Source organism: Bos taurus, chromosome 11 (genome assembly GCF_002263795.3).
Source record: "Bos taurus isolate L1 Dominette 01449 registration number 42190680 breed Hereford chromosome 11, ARS-UCD2.0, whole genome shotgun sequence".
NCBI lineage: Eukaryota > Metazoa > Chordata > Mammalia > Artiodactyla > Bovidae > Bos > Bos taurus.
The window spans coordinates 94,178,892-94,200,998 of NC_037338.1; the positions used below are offsets into that span (position 1 = coordinate 94,178,892).

Genomic DNA, 22,107 nt, shown 5'->3' on the forward strand with positions numbered 1-22,107 from the left:
TAGAATTTGAGATTTATATTGACTTTATAGTTTTATGCCATACAAAACATTTTCAATTTTTATGTAGAAAATTGTGTCTTGGTTGAGGTTTATCCTACCTCGAGATTTTGTAAATGTACTTTCCAGCATTTCCTTGTGAAATTTTTATTGTATGTGTTACATTTGTACATCTTTAATCCATCTGAAATTTATTTTTGTACATGGCATATGATAGCACTCCAATTTTACTTTCTCCCAGATGGCTAACCAGTTGTGCTACTTCTATTTTCCTACTGAGTAGAACTACCATCTTTGTTAATCTTAAATTCTCATACATGCTAGGATTAATCTCTAGCTTGTTCAATTTGATGTTTATGTGTTCCTATACCAGTATGGTTTTGGTTTTGGTTAAAGAGACTTTGAGTTATGTTCTATTATCTGGTAAAGCAAGTCTTTTTCTTCATTGTTTCCCAAATAATTTTCTTACCTATTTTTGCATATGTAATTTTCCATATAAACTTTAAAATCATTTTCTCCAGTCTCACCATCATCCTGTAAGGTTATATAAGGATTCTAGTTTGAATTACATTTAATTTATATATTAATTTACGTTACAAGTTACATTGTTATAATATATTTACATCTGGGAATATAGTATGTCTTTCCATTTGCCCAGATCTTATGTTTGTTAAGACTTCTTTCATATATGTTTTATTCCTCTTTAGTTAAATTTATTCCTAAGAATTATCTTAGAGTGTTCTTGCTATACCAAATGGAATTTTTTGTTCTGATTTCCATTTCTAAATAGCTAATTGCTACAATAGAGAATAGACTTTTTAAAATTCTCTATCCATGTACTTCTTGATATTTTGATTAATCCTCCTGTTTATACTAGCATCCTTTGAGATTTTCAGATATATGATAATAGCAAAAACAGTTTCACTTCTTTTTTCACTATTTATGCAGGTTGCTAAATTTTCCTATTTTTCTATTTGATAGAAACATTAAGACAGTGTTTAATGATGATGGTGATAAGTAGCATCACTATTGAGTTCCTGATTTTAATTAAAATGATCTTAGTTTTTCAGACTTCTGGAAAGCATGCTATTCACTTGGGTTGCTTTTTTTATTGTAAGTACTTTTTATTTGATTTAAGTGATTTATTCTATCCAGAGTTTGCTTTTTTTAATTAGGAATGTCTACTGAACTATCTACCAGGCTTCCCTGGTGGCTCAGATGGCAAAGAATCTGCCTGCAATTACAGGCGACCCAGGTTCCATCCCAGGGTCGAGAAGATCCCCTGGAGGAGAAAATGGTTACCCACTCCTGTATTTTTAACCTGGAGAATCCCATAGGCACAGGAGCCTGGAAGGCTGCAGTCCATGGGGTCTCAGTCTAACATGACTGAGTGACTAACACACACACTGAAATTTTATGAAGGAATTTTTCAGCACTTAAATATGATTTTCTTTAATTTGTTGATGAAGTAGATACATTATCAACATATAATAGACTTCTTGATACTGAACTACCTTTGGCTTCATGGAATAAATTTCTGTAGACCAAATACTCCTGGATTCTTTGTTTTCTTTTCCTACTGGTCTTGACAGAGGGTTTCTCAACCATAGTCTCTAGTTAGAGCTTGTCAGACGCAGGGTGAGGAAACTAGTAAATAAGCCACTCATATGGCCTCATACATACAGTGTCAGACTTTATTTTTTTGGGCTCCAAAATCACTGCAGATGGTGACTGCAGCCATGAAATTAAAAGACGCTTACTCCTTGGAAGGAAAGTTATGACCAACCTAGATAGCATATTCAAAAGCAGAGACATTACTTTGCCAACAAAGGTCCATCTAGTCAAGGCTGTGGTTTTTCCTGTGGTCATGTACGCATGTGAGAGTTGGACTGTGAAGAAAGCCGAGTGCTGAAGAATTGATGCTTTTGAACTGTGATGTTGGAGAAGACTCCTGAGAGTCCCTTGGACTGCAAGGAGATCCAACCGGTCCATTCTAAAGGAGATCAGTCCTGGGTGTTCTTTGGAAGGAATGATGCTAAAGCTGAAACTCCAGTACTTTGGCCACCTCATACGAAGAGTTGACTCATTGGAAAAGACCCTGATGCTGGGAGGGATTAGGGGCAGGAGGAGAAGGGGATGACAGAGGATGAGATGGCTGGATGGCATCACTGACTCGATGGACGTGAGTCTCAGTGAACTCCGGGAGTTGGTGATGGACAGGGAGGCCTGGCGTGCTGCGATTCATGGTGTCTCGAAGAGTCGGAGACGACTGAGCGACTGATCTGATCTGAACTGATGGCCTCTCTTACTCCCAGCTATAAGATTTACAGCTCCTTGGTTCTGATGAGTCAAATAAATTGGAATTTAGAATGGAGGAAAAATAGGGTACTTTCTGGTTTCCAACTTCCAGAATCATCCTCTGGTCTGTCTTTATTTTGGTTATTTTTTCACCTTTTATATCAATGACTCTATTTTGTTTTGCTTTGTACCAGAAATTTACATCAAAAGGCTGCCTTAAAGGATTCTTTTAATACAACAATGAAATAGCAACCTATTCTAATGTTTCTCTTTCCTTCTGTTAGTTAGCTTTGTCTTCTCTGAAGTCTATTTGCATTGTTTTCTCTAGTTATTTTAGTGGCAAGTGTTTTGCCGTGAATTTCAGGCTTTTATCCAGAACCTAAACTATTAGTAAGCCCAGATAATCAGTATTTATGTTTCTAATTGTCCAAAGGAAGTCTTTGGACATTTTACCAGTCTGGAAAATTTTAATTTGAATATCTAACTATAATTTCATTATTTTGCAGATTGTTCTAATTAAAAATCTTTCTAGTGGTTTTGGTAATAGTTAAGGATTAATAGTCCTGGGTGTACTTTGGAAGGATTGATGCTAAAGCTGAAACTCCAGTACTTTGGCCACCTCATGCAAAGAGTTGACTCATTGGAAAAGACTGATGCTGGGAGGGATTGGGGGCAGGAGGAGAAGGGGACGACAGAGCATGAGATGGACAGGGAGGCTTCTTGTGCTGCAGTTCATGGGGTCACAAAGAGTCGGACACGACTGAGCGACTGAACTGAACTGAAGGTTTCAATAAGCTTTAATGATGAGAACCTCCTGTTGATACTAAACAAAAAGGTAGCAAGTTAGCAAATAAAGCACTGGCCATGAAGTTAGGCAGCATGAGTACTAGTGTCAGCTCTGCCACTGGCTTATATGAACTCAAATGAAGTTCTGCACCTGTGACTATTAATTTCCTTTTCTGTGAAATGAAGTTGCTGAAGTAAATGGTTGAGCTTCTTTTAAGCTTTAACATTCTGGAAAAATGAAATACCATGTTTGAGACCTGCCCCCAAAATAGCTCATGATTCTACTGTTTCACAATTCAGTGCTCTTGCTATGTGATTTTGTAAGAAAACAGGTTGTCGGGGGACTTTCAGAACTTTATTATCTGTTCCCATATAGCAGTTGCTGTAGTAGGTCTGCTGTAGTTTTGAATGTTCATGTCTCCCCAAAGTTCATATATTGAAATCCCTAACACCCCGTACCCTCAACAGTGTGATGATGTTTGGAGGTGAGACCTTTGAGAGGAAATAGATCAAGGAGGTGGAGCCCTCATGAATGGGATTAGTATCCTTATTAAAAAAGACCCTAGAAAGCTCCCTTGCCCCTTCTGTCCTATGAGGACACAGTATAAAATATCTATGATACTCAATCTGCCGCCACCTTGGTCTTGGACTTTTCAGTGTCCAGAACAATGAGAAATAAATTTGTTGTTCATAGGCAGTTCAGTCTGTGGTATTTTTGTTATAGCATTCTAATGTCTAAGACACTGTTCCTTTAAATTGTTCTTTGTGAAAGTAATTTTTAAGTCTCCATATCCCGTCTTGGTAAATTCATGTATCCTCTTTGAGTTTCTGTAAGTCATATCTGTCCAGGCAGTTTTCAAGATCTTTTTATGTTATGAGACTATAATTCAATTTATTATGTATCAACCTAATAATTACCAGTGAATTAAGTTGTTGTCATACTAGAATTTTACTTGAAAGGTCTTCATGTCCAAAAACAGAATTGCCTGTTGTATTATAGGTATTTCTTATTCAGTCAGTCAGAAATACCTTTGAAAGCCTGCTGTGTGTCAGCCTGTGTGTTAAGGTCTTACGGATATGCCCATAAATAAAATGTACCTGTTTTTTGGTTTAGGGGAATCTACAATCTAAAGTAGACAATTAACTAACCAATTGCAATAAAGTTGCATGAGGGTTATAGATAAGAAAATACATATTGTTGTGCAGCAAACGACAAGAACTTTTCATCTAAGAGTTTCATCTATGAACTCGTGTTCGTAAATTATCGAGAGAGGGTGATTATTGGGATAGGATGGGACTGCATGGCATGTGTGATGTTAAAAGTTGAAAACATGTTCTCAAGGATGAGAAAGAGCTTGGCAGTTTCAAAGTGTATGAAAGTAGGTGGGTAGGAGCCAGATCTTAGAAAGCTTAAATAAGGCATATTTAATACCTCAGGCAATAGGAAGTCATTTAAGCATTTTAAGAGGCAAATCATATATTCAGGTTTGGAAGGCACTATGCAGAGTGATTTAGTGTCCACCTAAAGGTAGATTGTCTCGATTCAAATCCTGGTTCTGTATTTAGGCCGTTGACATTGGGCGATTTAGCATTAAACTTTTGTTTACTGTGTGTAAAATGGTATAATAATAATATTTTATTTGTTGAGTTGTTAGTTTTATGTACTTAATAAACCACTTAATACAATGCATAGCCCCTGGTAAGTATAATCAATCTGATTTCAGTATTGACCCATCTGGTGATGTCCATATGTAGAGTCTTCTCTTGTGTTTTTGGAAGAGGGTGTTTGCTATGACCAGTGCGTTCTCTTGGCAAAACTGTTAGTCTTTGACCTGGTTCACTTTGTACTCCAAGGCCAAATTTGCCTGTTACTCCAGGTAGCTCTTGACTTCCTACTTTTGCATTCCAGTCCCCTATAACAAAGAGGACATCTTTGGGGGGTGTTAGTTCTAGAAGGTCCTATAGGTCTTCATAGAACTGTTCAACTTCTTCAGCATTGCTGGTCGGGGCATAGACTTGGATTACTGTGATATTGAATGGTTTGCCTTGAAAATGAACAGAGATCTATCATTTTTGAGATTGCATCCAAGTACTGCATTTCAGACTCTTGTGATCTATGATGGCTACTCCATTTCTTCTAAGGGATTCCTGCCCACAGTAGTAGATATAATGGTCATCTGAGTTAAATTCACCCATTTCAGTCCATTTTAGTTCGCTGATTCCTAATATGTCATTGTTCACTCTTGGCCATCTCCTGTTTGACCACTTCCAGTTTGCCTTGATTCATGGACCTAACATTCCAGGTTCCTATGCAATATTGCTGTTAGAGCATCGGACTTTACTTCCATCACCCATCACATCCACAACTGGGTGGTGTTTTTGCTTTGGCTCTGTCTCTTCATTCCTTCTGAAGCTATTTCTCCTCTCTTCTCCAGTAGCATATTGGTCACCTGCCAACCTGGGGAGTTCATCTTTCAGTGTCATAACTGTTTGCCTTTTCATACTGTTCACGGGGTTCTCAAGACAAGAATACTGAAGTGGTTTGCCATTCCCTTCTCCAGTGGACCATGTTTTGTGGCCCTACACGGCATGGTTCAGTTTCATTGAGCTAGACAAGGCTGTGGTCCATATGATCAGTTTGATTAGTTTTCTTTGATTATGGTTTTCATTCTGTCTGTCCTCTGATGGATAAAAGCTTCCTGATGGGAGAGATTGACTGAGGTGGAAACTGGGTCTTGTTCTGATGGGTGGGGCCAAGTTCAGTAAATCTTTAATCCACAATTTTCTGTTGATGGACGGGGCTGTGTTCCCTCCTTGTTGCTTGGCCTCAGGCCTCCTTGAAGTGAAGTGAAGTGAAGTCCCTCAGTCGTGTCTGACTTTTTGCGACCCCATGGACTGTAGCCTACCAGGCTCCATCCATGAGATTTTCCAGGCAAGAATACTGGAGTGGGTTGCCATTCCTCCTCCTTACCTGAGGCCAAACTATGGTGAAGGTAATGAAGATAATGGCAGCCTCCTTCAAAAGATCCCATTCAGGCACTGCTGCACTCAGTACCCCCAACCCTGCAGCAGGCCACCACTGACACTCATGGGCAAAAGTAGATGTTTTTCTGGAACTGTCTTGCTTTTTCGATGATCCAGCAGATGTTGGCAATTTGATCTCTGGTTCCTCTGCCTTTTCTAAATCCGACTTGAACATCTGGAAGTTCACGTTTCACGAACTGTTGAAGCCTGGCTTGGAGAATTTTGAACATTACTTTGCTAGTATGTGAAGTATGAAGTGAAGTTGCTCAGTTGTGTCCAACTCTTTGCAACCCCATGGACTGTAGCCTACCAGGCTCCTCAGTCCATGGGATTTTCCAGGCAAGAGTACTGGAGTGGGTTGGCATTTCCTTCTCCAGGGGATCTTCCCGACTCAGGGATCGAACCTGGGTCTCCCGCATTGTAGGCATGTGAGATGAGTGCAATTGTGTGGTAGTTTGAACATTCTTTGGCATTGCCTTTCAGTGGGATTGGAATGAAAACTGACCTTTTCCAGTCCTGTGGCCATTGCTGAGTTTTCTAGATTTGCTGGCATATTGAGTGTGTATCACTTTCACAGCATCAACTTTTAGAATTTGAAATAGCTCAACTGGAATTTCATCACCTCCACTAGCTTTGTTAAATATTAACAATTTTACATGTTTCATCAAGTTACATTGTCATTCTGTAAGAATTTGTCACTGAGGCCATCAGAGTCCATTATGAATAAATTGAGTACCAAGGACTGTCTGAAGGCATGTTGCAGTGATGACATAAGGCCAAATGGAGCTGAGCCCTGTGAAGCAGGTGATTTAACCTGGCATTGTCTGTTCAGCTTGGCTCTGGGAGGACATCTATACAGCCAGGTTTTTTTGTTAGTTTTACCAAAAGGACATGTTATATATTACTTTGGCTGTCTTTTTTATCTGTGTATAAAAATAGTACATAGAAATTAGCAAATTCACAAAACATAAAACCACAAAGAAAAAAAAATCATTTGTAATCCCATTATCCAATGAAAAGTAGAATTGATTTTTAATGTATTTTCTTTCAGTCATATATACAGAAATACTCTTACTAAATACATCATACAACTACATTATTTTAAAAGGGAAATGTATGGATGAATTTTTGTGAAGACACAGATTTATTGCTTTCCCTTATTAATAATTTCTGTCCTCTAAAAAAAGTGGTTTGTTTTAATCCAAAATAAAACATATAACTCTTAACTAATTATTTTTATTTAGTTTCTAGTATGAATATTTTGAGGGCTTCCCAGGTGGCCATGGTAAAGAATCTGCCTGCCAATGCGGGAGACGAAAAAGATGCGGGTTCGATCCTTGAAGTAGGAAATGGCAACCTGCTCCAGTATTCTTGCCTGGAGTATTCCATGGACAGAGGAGCCTGGTGGGCTTCAGTTCATGGGGTCACAGAGTCAGGACACAACTGAGTGACTGAACACGTGTGCTCACATACACACAAATATTTTGATTATAGCTGCTCCTAGAGTGGTTTTATTAAAACAGAAACAAAATTGAAAGCACTACTGTTTTACTAATGGTATTGTAACAGCTTGTTGGTTTCATTGCATTTTTATAACATTTTAAATTCTTTAAAGCTATCAGTTAATGTAACAGCTGTTTATATCAGCATAACTACCTAATTTTATATATGAGAAACCTGAGATGGAATAAGAGACTAAGTTACATGCCCAAATTACAAGTAGTTAGAAAAACATGGACTCTTAGCTTTGGCAAATGGTTTTGCCATTTATTGAAATGTAAGTCTCAGAAATTATTCTTTTTTAAGTCAATATTTATTAAGCACTGAAAATAGGAAGATCAGAAATAAAGTCTACGTCAAATGTAGAGGGTAATGAGTAATCTGGTTTGGCTGGAGGGCAAGGTATTTGGGGGATTTGGACTAGTGAGATCAAACTGGAAAGTCATTGGGAACCATAGACTCTTCTTGCATAATGGAGTTCATAATAACCCTAATAAAGCATGTGCTGATGGATATTTAACAAGCAGAAATGAATAGATTATAAAAATGAACAAGAAGTACAGAAAATATTTAATGATAGCCCCAAATATTAAAAACTAAAAGGGGAAATGAATTTGAGAGCCATTATAGAAATAGATTCCCAAGATATGGTGAGTAAGAATGGTATATTAAGGGAGAGAGTGGTCAAGATGATTCCCGAGTTCATACCTGAGTGCTTGGGGAAATCTCAGGGGAAAAAAGAGGTTTATTTGGTAGGAAAAATGTATTTAATTGTTGGATGTGCTATGGTTGAAGTCTCTATAAGACATCCAAGTAGAAGATGTGTGACCAGTAGGCAAATTGTGGATGGAAAAGAGAACTCAGGAGTGAAATCAGATCTGGAGACATACGCAGAGAAGTTACCTGTCTAATGGGAATAATTTTTAATGCCATATCATCATTCCTTCTTGCCTACGTATATACAGTCTCAATGTATTTGAGGAATGCAGGGCAGCAGTGTATCCAAATGACTGTTGTTACCACCCTTAGAACTAGGCAGTCACAGTGAGAGAGGGCACCTTAGGATTCAGAAGAGCCCAAGCCTCAAGCAGCACAAGGTGACTAGTGGGAAAACACAGACTAGGAAGGCTGTTTGAGTTGTATGAGAAGAAAATAAAGTTATATACCTCCTGTTTCTTAGATGTTGGTAAACCTTTTGTGTACACCATCTGCTTTATTTCTCAACAATCTCATGAAATAGAGAGTATGATCTTCATTTTGAAGGTGATGAAACTGAAGCCAAGAGAAGCTAAGTGATAATAGAGCAAGGAAGCAAGGATTTGAACCGATGGGAGTTCAGTGTCACGGGTCCTTTTGACATACTTTGCCATCTTTTCCAGTAAGACCTGTCGATTAAGCTATCAAACTTATGCTTAATAGGCTTTTTTAGTTCCTTGCCTTTGTGTAATAAGCACAGTGCTTCAGATCTTAAAATGTAATTGAATTCTGATGGTGAGTAACCATTGCCTGTAGTGAGAAAGCATGTGTGGGAAGCAAACAAAAAATGAAAGTTGGATCTCATAATATACATCTCCATCCCGGTATGCAGCCCTTCTGAAATGTTTTCAGATGTCAACATTTGTTTATTTTACTCTACTGAGTTATGTGAAACTTAGAAGAATGAACTGAGAGTCCAAAGATACCTGGGAGAAAAGATACTAAAAATACACAATTAACTAAAAATTGTCATAATTTGACACTCCCAGTTAGCTGAAAATTGTGCTCATTTGACATCATCTGAAATGCCACAGTACAATCCCAATTTGTGTTAGTAGGCACAGACAAGATTGTGTGTTCTAGGATACAAAGCTAGTTTGTACCATGAAACTTCCTGTAATTGTGGGTGCATTTACTTGCCCATCTTTTGTTTGTATATATACCACTTCACAGCAAACTAGAAGCAAGTTATGACATTTCAACCAGACGATAGTGTTGAATATAGGAACAGTGTAATTCTTCTTTGTGTGTGCTGTTTCTGCAGTATTTGAAATGGATGGGATTTTCTTTGTTTTTTTCTCTTAAAGACCTAATTTTTAAATTTGCTTGTTATTTTGGTCATGTTTCTTAAAACTGATCCGTATATAGTGAACCATGAGAAGAAATTAATGCCAAATATGTAGTCTTCTAGCTAGAACTTCTGGTGCTGGATTTTGATTCTTCAGTTGTCATGCACTGTTAACATACTTTCATTCTTTAACATTGCTCTTTGTTCTGTGGGAAATGCTACAAGAAAATAGGAATTTCCTCTCACCGTTAGCCCTCTGGCAGTGTTTTTCAGTCTAATTCCCGGCTTGCACTCAGTCCTGGTTACTACCTCCTCTTACTGGCAGTCTAAATTCCGCTAATCTACGAAGAGGGGGGTTCCAGACCGACGAGGAAACAGCTTTCAGACGCTGCACTGCAGGCATATTAAGTTATCCCCTCACTGTGCAGTCTGGAAATCGGGGAGCATTTCTCTGGCAGTGAATTCTAATGAGCTGCTAAAGATGCCAGAGCCTGTGTGCGCACCCGGGCGTTTTCTTCTTTCCCCTCCCCCGCCTCTTCCTTTTCCCAAGCCCCCTCTTCTCCCTATTTCTCCTCCTCCTCCTTTATCCCCTCCCTCTGTGTCTCAGTTCTGCAGTAAACGAGGCTGAGGCACATTCCTGCTTTGCAAGGCTTTCAGCTAAGGATGTTCTGTGGCTTTTGTTTGGATTGCAGCATGCAGAATTACAGGTAATACTCGGAAATTGAGCTAGACAGATCAATGCTATTGAAATGTTTTCTAAGAGGCAAAATATTGGAATCAATAAAAAAAATTAAGTTATCTTGGCTAATTTTATTAGTGGTAATTAAATGGTATAAGTAGATTCCTTTTCTCCCCTGAAAAGCTCAAAAGAAAGGAAATGGGGTTAGATTGATCTGACTGGCGATTGATTTTGCTTTATGTTGGTCATGAAAGACTGCTGTTGCTGCACCTCCCCTGTAAAGTAAGAACCATTTATGTGGGGGTGCTGCTGAGGGTAGGCGTGAATAGTTGACCTGGGTGGGGTGGGATGGAGTGGGAGGTGGGATACCAGCTTGAGCTAGCCAGGTTCTTGATTAGGGCATTGGATACAAAATGTAAAACGCTCTCTCCTTTTCTTCTGTCAGCTGTTCAGAGGAGACTCATTACAACTCTTGCTGAAGTCCTAGCCTTCCTCCCTTCTCTTCTGCCCCTGCCCCCCACCCTCACTGGCTGAAGACCTTGTACCCAGAGTTTGCCTTACTCCCCTGGTGCTATGTGTATGGTAAACCTGGTACTATGGCCGCATCTGGGACTGGCCAGACAACTGCTGCTGGTTCTCCCTATTCCAAGAAGGATTTAAAGGGGAATTACACTGCAGGCAATGCACCAGAGCGGCAGCATCGCGAGCTTGGGGACTAAGGCTCCTCGGGCATTATTGCAGACACACAGAGCTGACCGCAATGACAGCAGCTGCTCCTTTGAACTGTTGGCAGCAGCCAAGCGGCAGCATGAAGTGAAAGATCACTCCTGAGCTCAAGATGAACTCTACCTTGGATGGTAATCAGAGCAGCCACTCTTTTTGCCTCTTGGCATTTGGCTACTTGGAAACTGTCAATTTTTGCCTTTTGGAAGTATTGATTATTGTGTTTCTAACTGTGTTGATTATTTCTGGCAACATCATTGTGATTTTTGTATTTCACTGTGCACCTTTGTTGAACCACCATACTACAAGTTACTTTATCCAGACTATGGCATATGCTGACCTCTTGGTTGGGGTAAGCTGCCTGGTCCCTTCTTTATCACTCCTCCACCACCCGCTTCCAGTAGAGGAGTCCTTGACTTGCCAGGTATTTGGTTTTGTAGTATCAGTTCTGAAGAGTGTCTCCATGGCCTCTCTGGCCTGTATCAGCATTGATAGATATATTGCTATCACTAAACCTTTAACCTATAATACCCTGGTTACGCCCTGGAGACTACGTCTGTGTATTTTCCTGATTTGGCTATATTCCACTCTGGTCTTCCTGCCTTCCTTTTTCCACTGGGGCAAACCTGGATATCATGGAGATGTGTTTCAGTGGTGTGCAGAGTCCTGGCACACCGACCCCTACTTCACCCTGTTCATCGTGATGATGTTGTATGCCCCAGCAGCCCTCATTGTGTGCTTCACCTATTTCAACATCTTCCGCATCTGCCAACAGCACACAAAGGAAATCAACGAAAGGCAAGCCCGCTTCAGCAGCCAGAGTGGGGAGACTGGGGAGGTGCAGGCTTGTTCTGATAAGCGTTATGCCATGGTCCTATTCCGAATTACTAGTGTATTTTACATCCTCTGGTTGCCGTACATCATCTACTTCTTATTGGAGAGCTCTACTGGCCACAGCAACCGCTTCGCATCCTTCTTGACCACCTGGCTTGCTATTAGTAATAGTTTCTGCAACTGTGTCATTTATAGTCTTTCCAACAGTGTCTTCCAAAGAGGACTAAAGCGCCTATCAGGGGCCATGTGTACTTCTTGTGCAAGTCAGATGGTAGCTAAGGACCCTTACACAGTTCGGAGCAAAGGCCCTCTTAATGGATTTCATGTCTGAAGTGGTTCAAATATTGAGTTGCTGTGTGTTTTGTGTGTGTGTTTCCTTTTTATCTTTTTGTATCTCTAGTTCTCCGGGAAATATGGGACAAAATAATTTAATAATTTGATTCTAAGCAATAGCTGACAAGTGATCCATCCAAAATACCTTGTTAAGTTTGCAGAAATGATTTTTTTAAGTGCTTTTGAATTAGAAAAATCAGGACCACGAGGATAAATTGCTGTTCATAATGTCATGGAAGTAACTGTATTTCTCAGACTTAAAAATGAATAAAGCCATATCTAACACCTCTCCAGCTGGCATGACTAAACCTGGTTGTGAAAAGCGTCAGCATTTTTCAAAGTCTTTGTTTTCTTGTTGCTTTTTTGGGTTCTTTCTAGCTGTTTAGGCTTCATGTACAATTGATTTAACAGGGAATATTAAAATACAGTGATGAATTAACTGTATAGTAATTCAGTGATGAATTCCTCATGTATGTCACAGTGTAACTATGCTGCAGGTTTCCATACTGCCATTCAGAAAGCCGAATGTTTTGTCTTATTCTCTTGAGAAAATTCTCAATGCAGTGAATAATGTGAAAACTTAAGCATGAATTTTAAATTTGTGTGTTGAATCGTGAAGCAAAAGTGCAGTCAAATTATATAATTTATATAAAAAACTAAAATATATTTTGTGCCATCCTTCACTGAGACCTAAAGAGATGTATGTACTAAAAGTGATTGTGTTCTAGTATTCTTGCCCATGCCTTTGTGTATGTGTGTGTTAAGAATATTTGAGTTAGATTTTTCCTTTATAGCCAAATGCATTTTAATAACCTGAAAAATAATTAAATGACAGGCTGATGGCCTCCACTTTTATAATGGTGAAAATACATTAAAATGTATCTTTAGTTTCTCTGCTCTTTTTATCTAGAGACCTTTTGAAATATTAGAATATCAGGAAGAAAAGCGTCCTAAGCAACTTGAGTCAGAAAATACACTATACATTTAGCTAGTTCTTTTTTTTTAAATAGAAGGCGTTGATTGAGGTGTTCTCTTTGTAGTTAAATGGAATCATCTAATCAAATAGCAACTAATTCTTTTTAAAAGCATTCTTTCAGCTAGTGTTAAGAAATCCATATTTAGTGTTAAGGAATGAGAGAAGTTCTGATTAAATCTCCATTGCTATTCTCTTTCTGGGAAAAAAAACAAACATCATTGGGTTACAGTTCATTTGCTCAAATAGGCTTTTTTTTTTTTTTTCCAGTCAAAATACTAGCAAAATCTATAGAATTAGTAATTGAGAGTGCTGTGTATTTGTATGTATAGTACTGTTTTGTTTCTCAAAGTGGTTATGTTTAGAGCAAGAGGTTTATTTTTCTAAAAGGAAAGAAGGGTTTCCCAGCAGCTCCAGGCATAAAGTATTTCCTCTGCTTTCTGCTGGTTTTAATGTTTTGGAAGTCTTCAGGGAACTTACATGATCTCTGCCTTTGGCTAGATGTTGTAATAGGGATGTGACAATAGTGTGCAGTGAGATGGAAGATAGAAGAAAACGAAGGGAAATGGGTTAAAGTGGATTTTTGAGTCCAGGGAAGGACATGGATATTTATAAAACAGACAGATGTGGTTTGGTTTTCCATCATTAAGTTTAAATGTTTATGCTAATACCTGTTCTCTTAAAAATAAAAACGCTTAAGTAGAATGATTTTGAGGTTAAATCTCTAAAATCTAACAGATTTGAAATAAAGGATAGTATTTTACGATGTTAGATTTTAGAGATTTGATTTAACCTCAAAATCATCCTACTTAAGCGTTTTTATTTTTAAGAGAACAAGTATTAGCATAAACATTTAAACTTCAGATTCTGAGTTCTTCCCAAAAGCTTGAAAATTTGGTTCTGAATTATTTCAAAATTTAGAACTCATATTGAAATTGCGAGTTATGTTAACAGTGGCTTTAAGTTGCCATTTGAAGTAGAAAACCTTTTCTGTTAGATTCTGAAAAATAGCTGTATATAATTTCCCTTTATTTAAGTGGCACAGATTTTTTTTTTATTTCCCTTTTTCATGTATATATTAAAGAAACTGTTCAAATTGGCACAGTTTGCTTGTCAGTTTTTAGTTCTACCAATATGGTAATCATAAAGATTAATTTGTATAGAAAACTGATGTCAAATCTACTAATTAGTCAGTTAGCATCAGTTTTTACTTTTGGGAGGACTCAGCCCTTTTAATTTTTTCTTGCAGTAGGGTTCTGTCTTAGAGAAACAGGTTTTTGGTAAAGATTTTGTGGAAATTTCATGGAGATGAGGAAATCTGTTTAATTTTCTGGAAACGGCTAATCACGCTGATATTTTAATGACTGGAAAGGCAGCAGTTCTTTTAATAAGAGCTTTTGTTAATAGATTTTTCTATTTTTTCCCTAATATCAAATTTAGATGTTGTCAGAGGTCCCCCCTCCCCCAGATTAGAACCTCTATCAATGTCCCAGCCTAAAACTAAAGTAGAAATTAAGTAGATTTAGTAATTTTAAAGAAAAACAAAGCACCACCACCACCACCCCCCACCCGCCATGAGGCTTGCTTAATATCAGGTGTCTTTCCAGTTGGACCTTGTAAAGGCTAAGGTTTCTTCCAGGTATCAGTTCTGTTCTCATATTCGTTATCTATACTGCTTTTAAATTTTTGTTTTCTTGTGGTATGTGCATGCTGGGGAGAAGAGATGTGTCTGGATACAATCATACAGTCTTGGGGCAGTTTCTGTGTGATACATTTGCAGTTCATATGTATTTATAAGTAACCTTTTCATCCTGGCCTATTTATTGCAACATTTAATGACATTTTGTTTAAATACCAGTCTTAACTGGTTGAGAATGATAAAAAGTATTAGAGTCAGTCACCCTAGGCTTTGGCAAGACAGCCTATTTAACTTTATATGGTATATGACTAATACCAGAGGAAGTGTAAGCTTTTTGTGATTGTGTTGAAATTATTTCATAGGAAATTTAAAAATGAGACTATACTAATTATATCTGTAATTAATTGTGTTTTTAATACAATGATTTCACTGAAAGTGTGTTTTTTGCTCTTAGAGTGGAAAAGCCATTACAAAAGGACAATTATTCCACTTAAATGAAAAAATTGTCTTACAGCAGAATGGCTATTTGCATTTTTCATGGACCAGTTAATTCTTACCCTAAATCACATTTTGAAAAGAATTTTCTTTAAGGTTTATTGCTGGCTAAATACTTTTTTGAGCCTTTTAAATGACTTTTCCTTTTTACTTGAATAATGGTCTCAGTATTTTAAGGATTGGGAAAACTTGAATTTTTTTGTACTATTAAATGCATTTACTCTTCACCTCTTTGAACTTGAAAATGAAGCAACAGGGTTATGAGTTCCCAGGTAGTATAGTGATTTCTGGGAGTTTCCTCAGCTTTTAATCAAAAGGTTTGATTAAAACATCAGCTTTTGATGATGTTGTAGGAATTTTACTGACTTTGTGTTTTTGTATCATAAAAGACTTGTGAAATAAATTATTGACAAACCAGAATTTATTGCTGTATGAGGAGATTTGGGGAAGTTTAAGGATGGGGAGAATCATGGAACTATGAAAAAATTTTAAAATTTTACGAATGACTTCGTAAGTCATTTGTGTTCATTTTTGTGTACTTTTTCCATTTCAGGTTAAAGTTTTATATTAAATATACATATTATTAATATATTTTGCAGACGCAAGGAATGTTCTAGACTATAAATGAGTCATTTGGCTTTTCTTCAAAATTTAGGTAATAAGGGAATCATGATATGTAAAATGAACTCTGAACAGAGAATCTGTGATTCTGTTACTAATTGACAACATTTTGTAAGCGCTTAGTTTCTTCTATTTATAATAATCCCTTCATCCTTCACAGGGTTACTTTGAGGACTGAATTAGATAATGGATGTAAAAGAACTTTGTAATATGTAAAGTGCTTTGCAAATAAAAATGAATACTATTATTTATCTGCCATAGTTTTATATCTAAGGAAGTTTTACATATTGGTGTGGTATTACCCCACGTAAGATCTTTGAAAGCCAATCCCACATTTAAGTAGAGAGGCATGATAAATTCTCACCTTTCTAAAACGACAGTAGCTTTTAACATAAAATTCAACATAAAACTATTCCATTTACTCCCTATACTTGTTTCTAAAGTCTCTAAAGCTAGGTTCAGTGTCTCTTCATACCTTTATCCCCCAAATCTAACATGGCACCTGGCTTAGTGTGGAAGTTTTGTTAAGTTTTACAGAACTAATGAATGACCCTTTGTAATGATCACTTCTAGTCACTATTATAACTTCTTGACATTATAGAGCAGTGATGGTCAAAGGGTATTCCGAAGCCCATTAGCAGTTTTTCATATGGTCAAGGCCATTCTAGACTCTAAATAGTAAACATCCTTCTTTGTACCAAGAACTAGTGTGGGAATGTGTGTGATTTATATGCTAGGTAACTTTACTCCTGGAAATTCAGTAGCCTTGGCCAAGGGACTATTTGTTATTGTTATTTAGTTGCTAAATTGTGTCTGACTCTGTTAGGACCCCCATAGACTGTAGCCCACCACTAGGCTCCTGTGTCCATGGGATTTCCCAAGCAAGAATACTGGAGTGGGTTGCCATTTCCTTCTCCAAAGGATCTTTCTGACCCAGGGATCATACCCACATCTCCTGCATTGGCAGGCAGATTCTTTACCACTGAGCCACTAGGGAAGCCCCAGGGAATTTAACTGTCAGACTGCCAGTTTCTCACAGTATGTACAAGATTTTGGCTTTAGATCAACATAAGGTATGCTGTAAAAATCAGCCACAATGAAAAAAGCACAATAGAATAGGACAGCTTGGTGAAAGAAATTGTTCTGATTCTTTGGTTTTGCTTTTTTTTTTTTTCCTCTTAGTCTTTATCACTTTTCCATCTTTCCTTCCTTTCTTTTCTTAACACACTGTTGGTCATGTATTCAGACTGAAGTGCTTATGGTACTGCTATTGTTGTTCAATCGTTAAGTCATGTCCGACTCTGTGACCCCATGGACTGCAGCACAAAGGCTCCTCTGTCCTCCACTGTCTCCCGGAGTTTACCCAACTTTATGTCCATTGAGTCGCTGACATATCTAAGCATCTCATCCTCTGCCACCTCCTTCTCCTCTGGCCTTTAATCTTTCCCAGCATCAAGGTCTTTTCCAGTGAGTCGGCTCTTTGCATCAGGTGGCCAAAAAGTATTGGAGCTTTAGCATCAGCATCAGTCCCTCCAATTAATATTCAGGGTTGATTTCCTTTAGGATTGACTGGTTTGATCTCTTTGCAGTCCAAAGGACTTTGAAGAGTCTTCTCCAGCACCAGAGCCTCAGTTTTTTGGCACTTAGCCTTTTATGTGGTCCAGCTCTCACGTCTGTACATGATTATTGGAAAAATAGCTTTGACTTTATGGATCTTTGTCAACAAAGTGATATCTCTGCTATTTAATATGCTGTCTAGGTTTATCACAGCTTTTCTTCCAAGGAGCAAGCGTCTGTTAATTTCATGACTACAGTCACTGTGCACAGTGATTTTGGAGCCCAGGTAAAGAAAATCTGTCACTGCTTCCAATTTTTCTTCTATTTGCCATGAAGTAATGGGACCAGATGTCATGATCTTAATTTTTTTAATGTTCAATTTCAAGCCAACTTTTTCACTCTCTTCTTTCACCCTTATTAAGAGGCTCTTTAGTTCCTCTTCACTTTCTGCCATTAAAATGGTATCATCTGCATATCTGAGGTTGTTGATATTTCTCCCAACAATCCTGATCCCAACTTGTGATTCATCAGCCTGGCATTTCACATGATGTACTCTGCATAGATGTTAAATAAGCAGGGTGACAGTATACAGCTTTGTCGTTCTCCTTTCCCAATGTCAAAGGAGCCCATTGTTCCATATCTGGTTTGAACTGTTGCTTCTTGATTCCCATACAGGTTTCTCAGGAGACAGGTAAGGTGGTCTGTTACTCCTGTCTTTTTAAGAATTTTCCAGTTTGCTGTGATCCATACCGTCAAAGGCATCCACGTAGTCAGTGAAGCAGAAGTAGGTGTTTTTCTGGAATTCCCTTGTCTTCTCCATGATCCAACGAATGTTGGCATTTTGATCTCTGGTTCCTCTGCCTTTTTTAAACCCAGCTTGTACATCTGAAAGTTCTTAGTTCACATACTGCTGAAGCCTCGCTGGAGGGATTTTGAGCATAACCTTGGTAGGTAGTGTGCGAAATGAATGCAATTGTGTGGTAGTTTGAAGCTTCTTTGATATTGCTCTTTTTTGAGATTGAAATGAAAACTGACCTTTTCAAGTCCTGTGGCCACTGTTGAGTTTTCCAGTTTGTTGACATATTGAGTGCAGCACTTTCACAGCATCATCTTTTAGGATTTAAAATAGCTCAGCTGAAATTCCATCACCTCTTCTAGCTTTGTTCGGAATAATGCTTCCTAAGGCCCACTAGACTTTGTACTCCAGCGTGTCTGGCTCTAGGTGAGTGATCACACCATTGTGGTTATCTGAGTAATTAACACTTTTTTTGTGCAGTTCTTCTGTATATTCTTGCCACCTCTTCTTAATCTCTTCTGCTTCTGGTAGGTACTTAGCCATTTCTGTCCTTTATTGTGCCCATCCTTGCGTGACATCTTCAATTTTCTTGAAGGGATCTTTTAGTCTTTCCCATTCTGTTGTTTTTCTCTATTTGCATCGTTCATTTAAGAAGGCCTTCTTATCTCTTCTTGCTGTTCTCTGGAATTCTACATTCAGTTGGATAAATCTTTCTGTTTCTTCCTTGCCTTTCACTTCTCTTCTTTCCTCAGCTATTTGTAAAGCCGCCTCAAACAACCAGTTTGCCTTCTTGTATTTCTTTTTCTTTGGAATAATTTTGGTCACTGCCTCCTGTATAGTGTTAGGAACCTCTGTCCATAATTCTTCAGGCAGTCTATCTACCAGATCTCACCCCTTGAGTCTACTTATCACCTCCACTGTATAATCATAAGGGATTTGATTTAGGTCATAACTGAATGGCCCAGTGGTTTTCCCTTCTTTCTTCACTTGAAGCCTGAATTTTGCAGTAAGGAGCTCAGTCAGCTCCCGGTCTTGTTTTTGCTGACTGTGTAGAGCTTCTTCATCTACAAAGAACATAATCAATCTGATTTCAGTATTGACCATCTAGTGATGTCCATGTGTAAAGTTGTCTCTTGGGTTGTTGGAAAAAGGTGTTTGCTGTGACCAGCATGTTTTTTTGACAAAACTGTTAGCCTTTGCTTGGCTCCATTTTGTAATCTAAGGCCAAACTTGCTTGTTATTATGGGCTATCTCTTGACTTTCTACATTTGCATTCCAATTCCCTATAATGAAAAGGACATCTTATTTTGGTGTTAGTTCTAGAAGGTGTTGTAAGTCCTCATAGAACCAGTCAGCTTCAGCTTCTTCATCATCAGTGATTGGGGCATTGACTTGGATTACTGTGATATTGAATGGTTTGCATTGGAAACAAACTGAGCTCATTCTGTCATTTTTGAGATTGCACCCAAGTACTGTGTTTTGGAATCTATTGTTGACTGTGAGGGCTGTTCCATTTCTTCTAAGGGATTCTTGCCCACAGGAGTAGATATAATGGTCATGTGAATTAAATTTACCCATTCTGGTCCACTTAGTTCACTGATTCCTAAGATGTCAGTGTTCAGTCTTGCCATCTCCTGCTTGACCACATCCAGCTTGCCTGGATTCATGGGTCTTACATTCCAGGTTCCTATGCAATATTGTTCTTTACAGTATCAGACTTTACTTTCACCATCAGATACATCCACAACTGAGCACCTTTTCCACTTTGGCCCAGACACTTCATTTCTTTCTGGAACTATTAGCAGTTGCCCTCTGGTCTTCCCCAGTAGCATACTGGACACCTTCCGACCTGAGGAGTTAATCTTCAGGTATCATATCTTTTTGCCTTTTCATGCTGTTCCTGGGGTTCTTGTGGCAAGAATACTAGAGTGGGTTGCCATCTCCTCCTCCAGTAGACCACGTTTTGTCAGAACTCTTCACCCTGACCCATCCATTTTGGGTGACACTGCATGGCATGGCATTTTCATTAAGTTACATAAGCCCATTCACCATGACAAGGCTGTGATCCATGAAGGGGATGATAACTGCTGTAGGGTTTGGAAAATTGTATTGTGCCATAACTGGCTTTTAGGGAAAGTTTAAGAAGCAATCAAGAACCTCAGTAGCTAGCTCTATTAAATGCCAGTATTGCTAGCTGGCCTCAGGGATTTAAAGAAGGATCACATGATTACTTTCTTACAGAACTTCATAGTTTTTACATGTTTCATATGGAAAAATTCTGTGATCCGTTTTTCAAAAGGCTTCACAGAGTGACTATCTGGGTAAATTTACCAAGCCTACTGGTTGGACAGTTGGCGTACCATGGATCTGTTTCTTGGGGTGGGTCCGTGTGTGTGGATACGTGCGCACGTCTATGGTCAGTCATATCCGACTCTTTGCAACGCCATGGGCTGTAGCCCACCAGGGTCCATGGCATTTGCCGGGGTTTAAAATCATGTTACTTCATTAGTTTAAAATAAGAAACCAGTGCTGGCAATAGGGAGCAATCTTTCTCTCTTGATTGGTCTTCATGGGAAGCCAGACCATATTCAGAGTGTTGCTTGGTGAGAATGAAATCTCAGAATATGGTTCTGTAACATGAACATTTCCTGATGTAAGACTAAGCCTGATATTCCACCTCTGTGATCTGAAAACCTGGTCATTGGGATCCTGATGAAAGTTGAAATCAAAAAAAAATAAAAAAATAAAAAAAAAAAAGAAAGTTGAAATCATTTTACTTCTAGCACTGACCTTCTAATTGACATATTCTTTAGTTAAATTAACTTCTTTTGTTACTTAGCTTTTACTATATTTCCTTGCAAATTTACAGTCTTACTTCCTAACTCATTCTTTTGAGGTGGTTGTATACCATAAAATTTTGTTTTCTGATTTAATATTCAAAGAGTGGCCTCATTACTTTGTTAGCTTGGGGAAACAACTCATCTTGGTTTTCATAAAGCAAATACATACTATCTAGTGGGAAAAGCAAGATACATGAAAATACCTATAAAAATTAACAGTATCAGACAGGTAATTAGAAACATTGAATTTTTGAAAGTCATATTATCCCCAAAGGAGACAGGGAACATCATTTGAAAAAAGACGTAGATCATTTGGTCTGATTCTCTCTTTACCAATAGGAAAACAGTCCGGTGGCCACATATCCATTTGCGACAATACTCAGACTGCATACTTCCTAATTCGTTGTCCTTTCCTATTATATCTTGTTGTTTTTGCAGAGAAGTTGGTGTTTGGCTTTCTTCAGCCAAGTCCTGAAGAAGACTTAAATAGGCTGATATACGGTGTGTATATGTGCTCGGGTGTGTAATTTTAGGTGTATAAAGCATTATGGGCAACAATATAATTGTTAAGAGAGTCGTCTTATGCTTCAGAAGAGTTTTATAAACTTTGTCTTATTTAATCGTTCCAACAGTCTGTGAGCTAGTGACTCATATTATTAACCCCGTTACAAAGATGAGAAATGTGAGATTTGGAGTTGCCAGAGTCAAGCAGTTAATAATAGAAGATATGGGATTCAAACCCAAGTCTTTCTGACTTCAGAATCTACATTGTTACCTCATGTAACTGTCACAGAAACCTATCGGGTAGGGGTTATTTTTTGTTTTATATATGTATGTGTGTGTGTGTGTGTATATATATAGATATATAAAACAGGTGAGGAAACTTAGGTTTAGAGAGATTAAGAAACTTTTATCAATATATCAACTAACTTCTATACTTGGAAAACATGTGACAGACTTCTACTAAA

General features: G+C 38.1%; 2 protein-coding genes across 8 annotated transcripts in view; both read left to right on the forward strand.

Annotated features, from left to right (window-relative positions):
- Nucleotides 1–22,107, forward strand: part of RABGAP1 (RAB GTPase activating protein 1) — a 169,299-nt gene that overhangs the window by 82,631 nt on the left and 64,561 nt on the right. The gene's annotated exons all lie outside the window — the stretch shown is intronic.
- On the forward strand, nt 10,322–12,505 carry GPR21 (G protein-coupled receptor 21). The gene is made up of 2 exons (NM_001098047.1): nt 10,322–10,356; nt 10,774–12,505. The coding sequence occupies exon 2, from the start codon at nt 11,167–11,169 to the stop codon at nt 12,214–12,216; it is 1,050 nt and encodes a 349-aa protein (NP_001091516.1). The 5' UTR covers nt 10,322–10,356; nt 10,774–11,166; the 3' UTR covers nt 12,217–12,505.

Excerpts from the sequence above, each read along its gene's own strand:
- GPR21 (NM_001098047.1), top strand. The coding sequence starts at position 11,167 with ATGAACTCTACCTTGGATGGTAATCAGAGCAGCCACTCTTTTTGCCTC.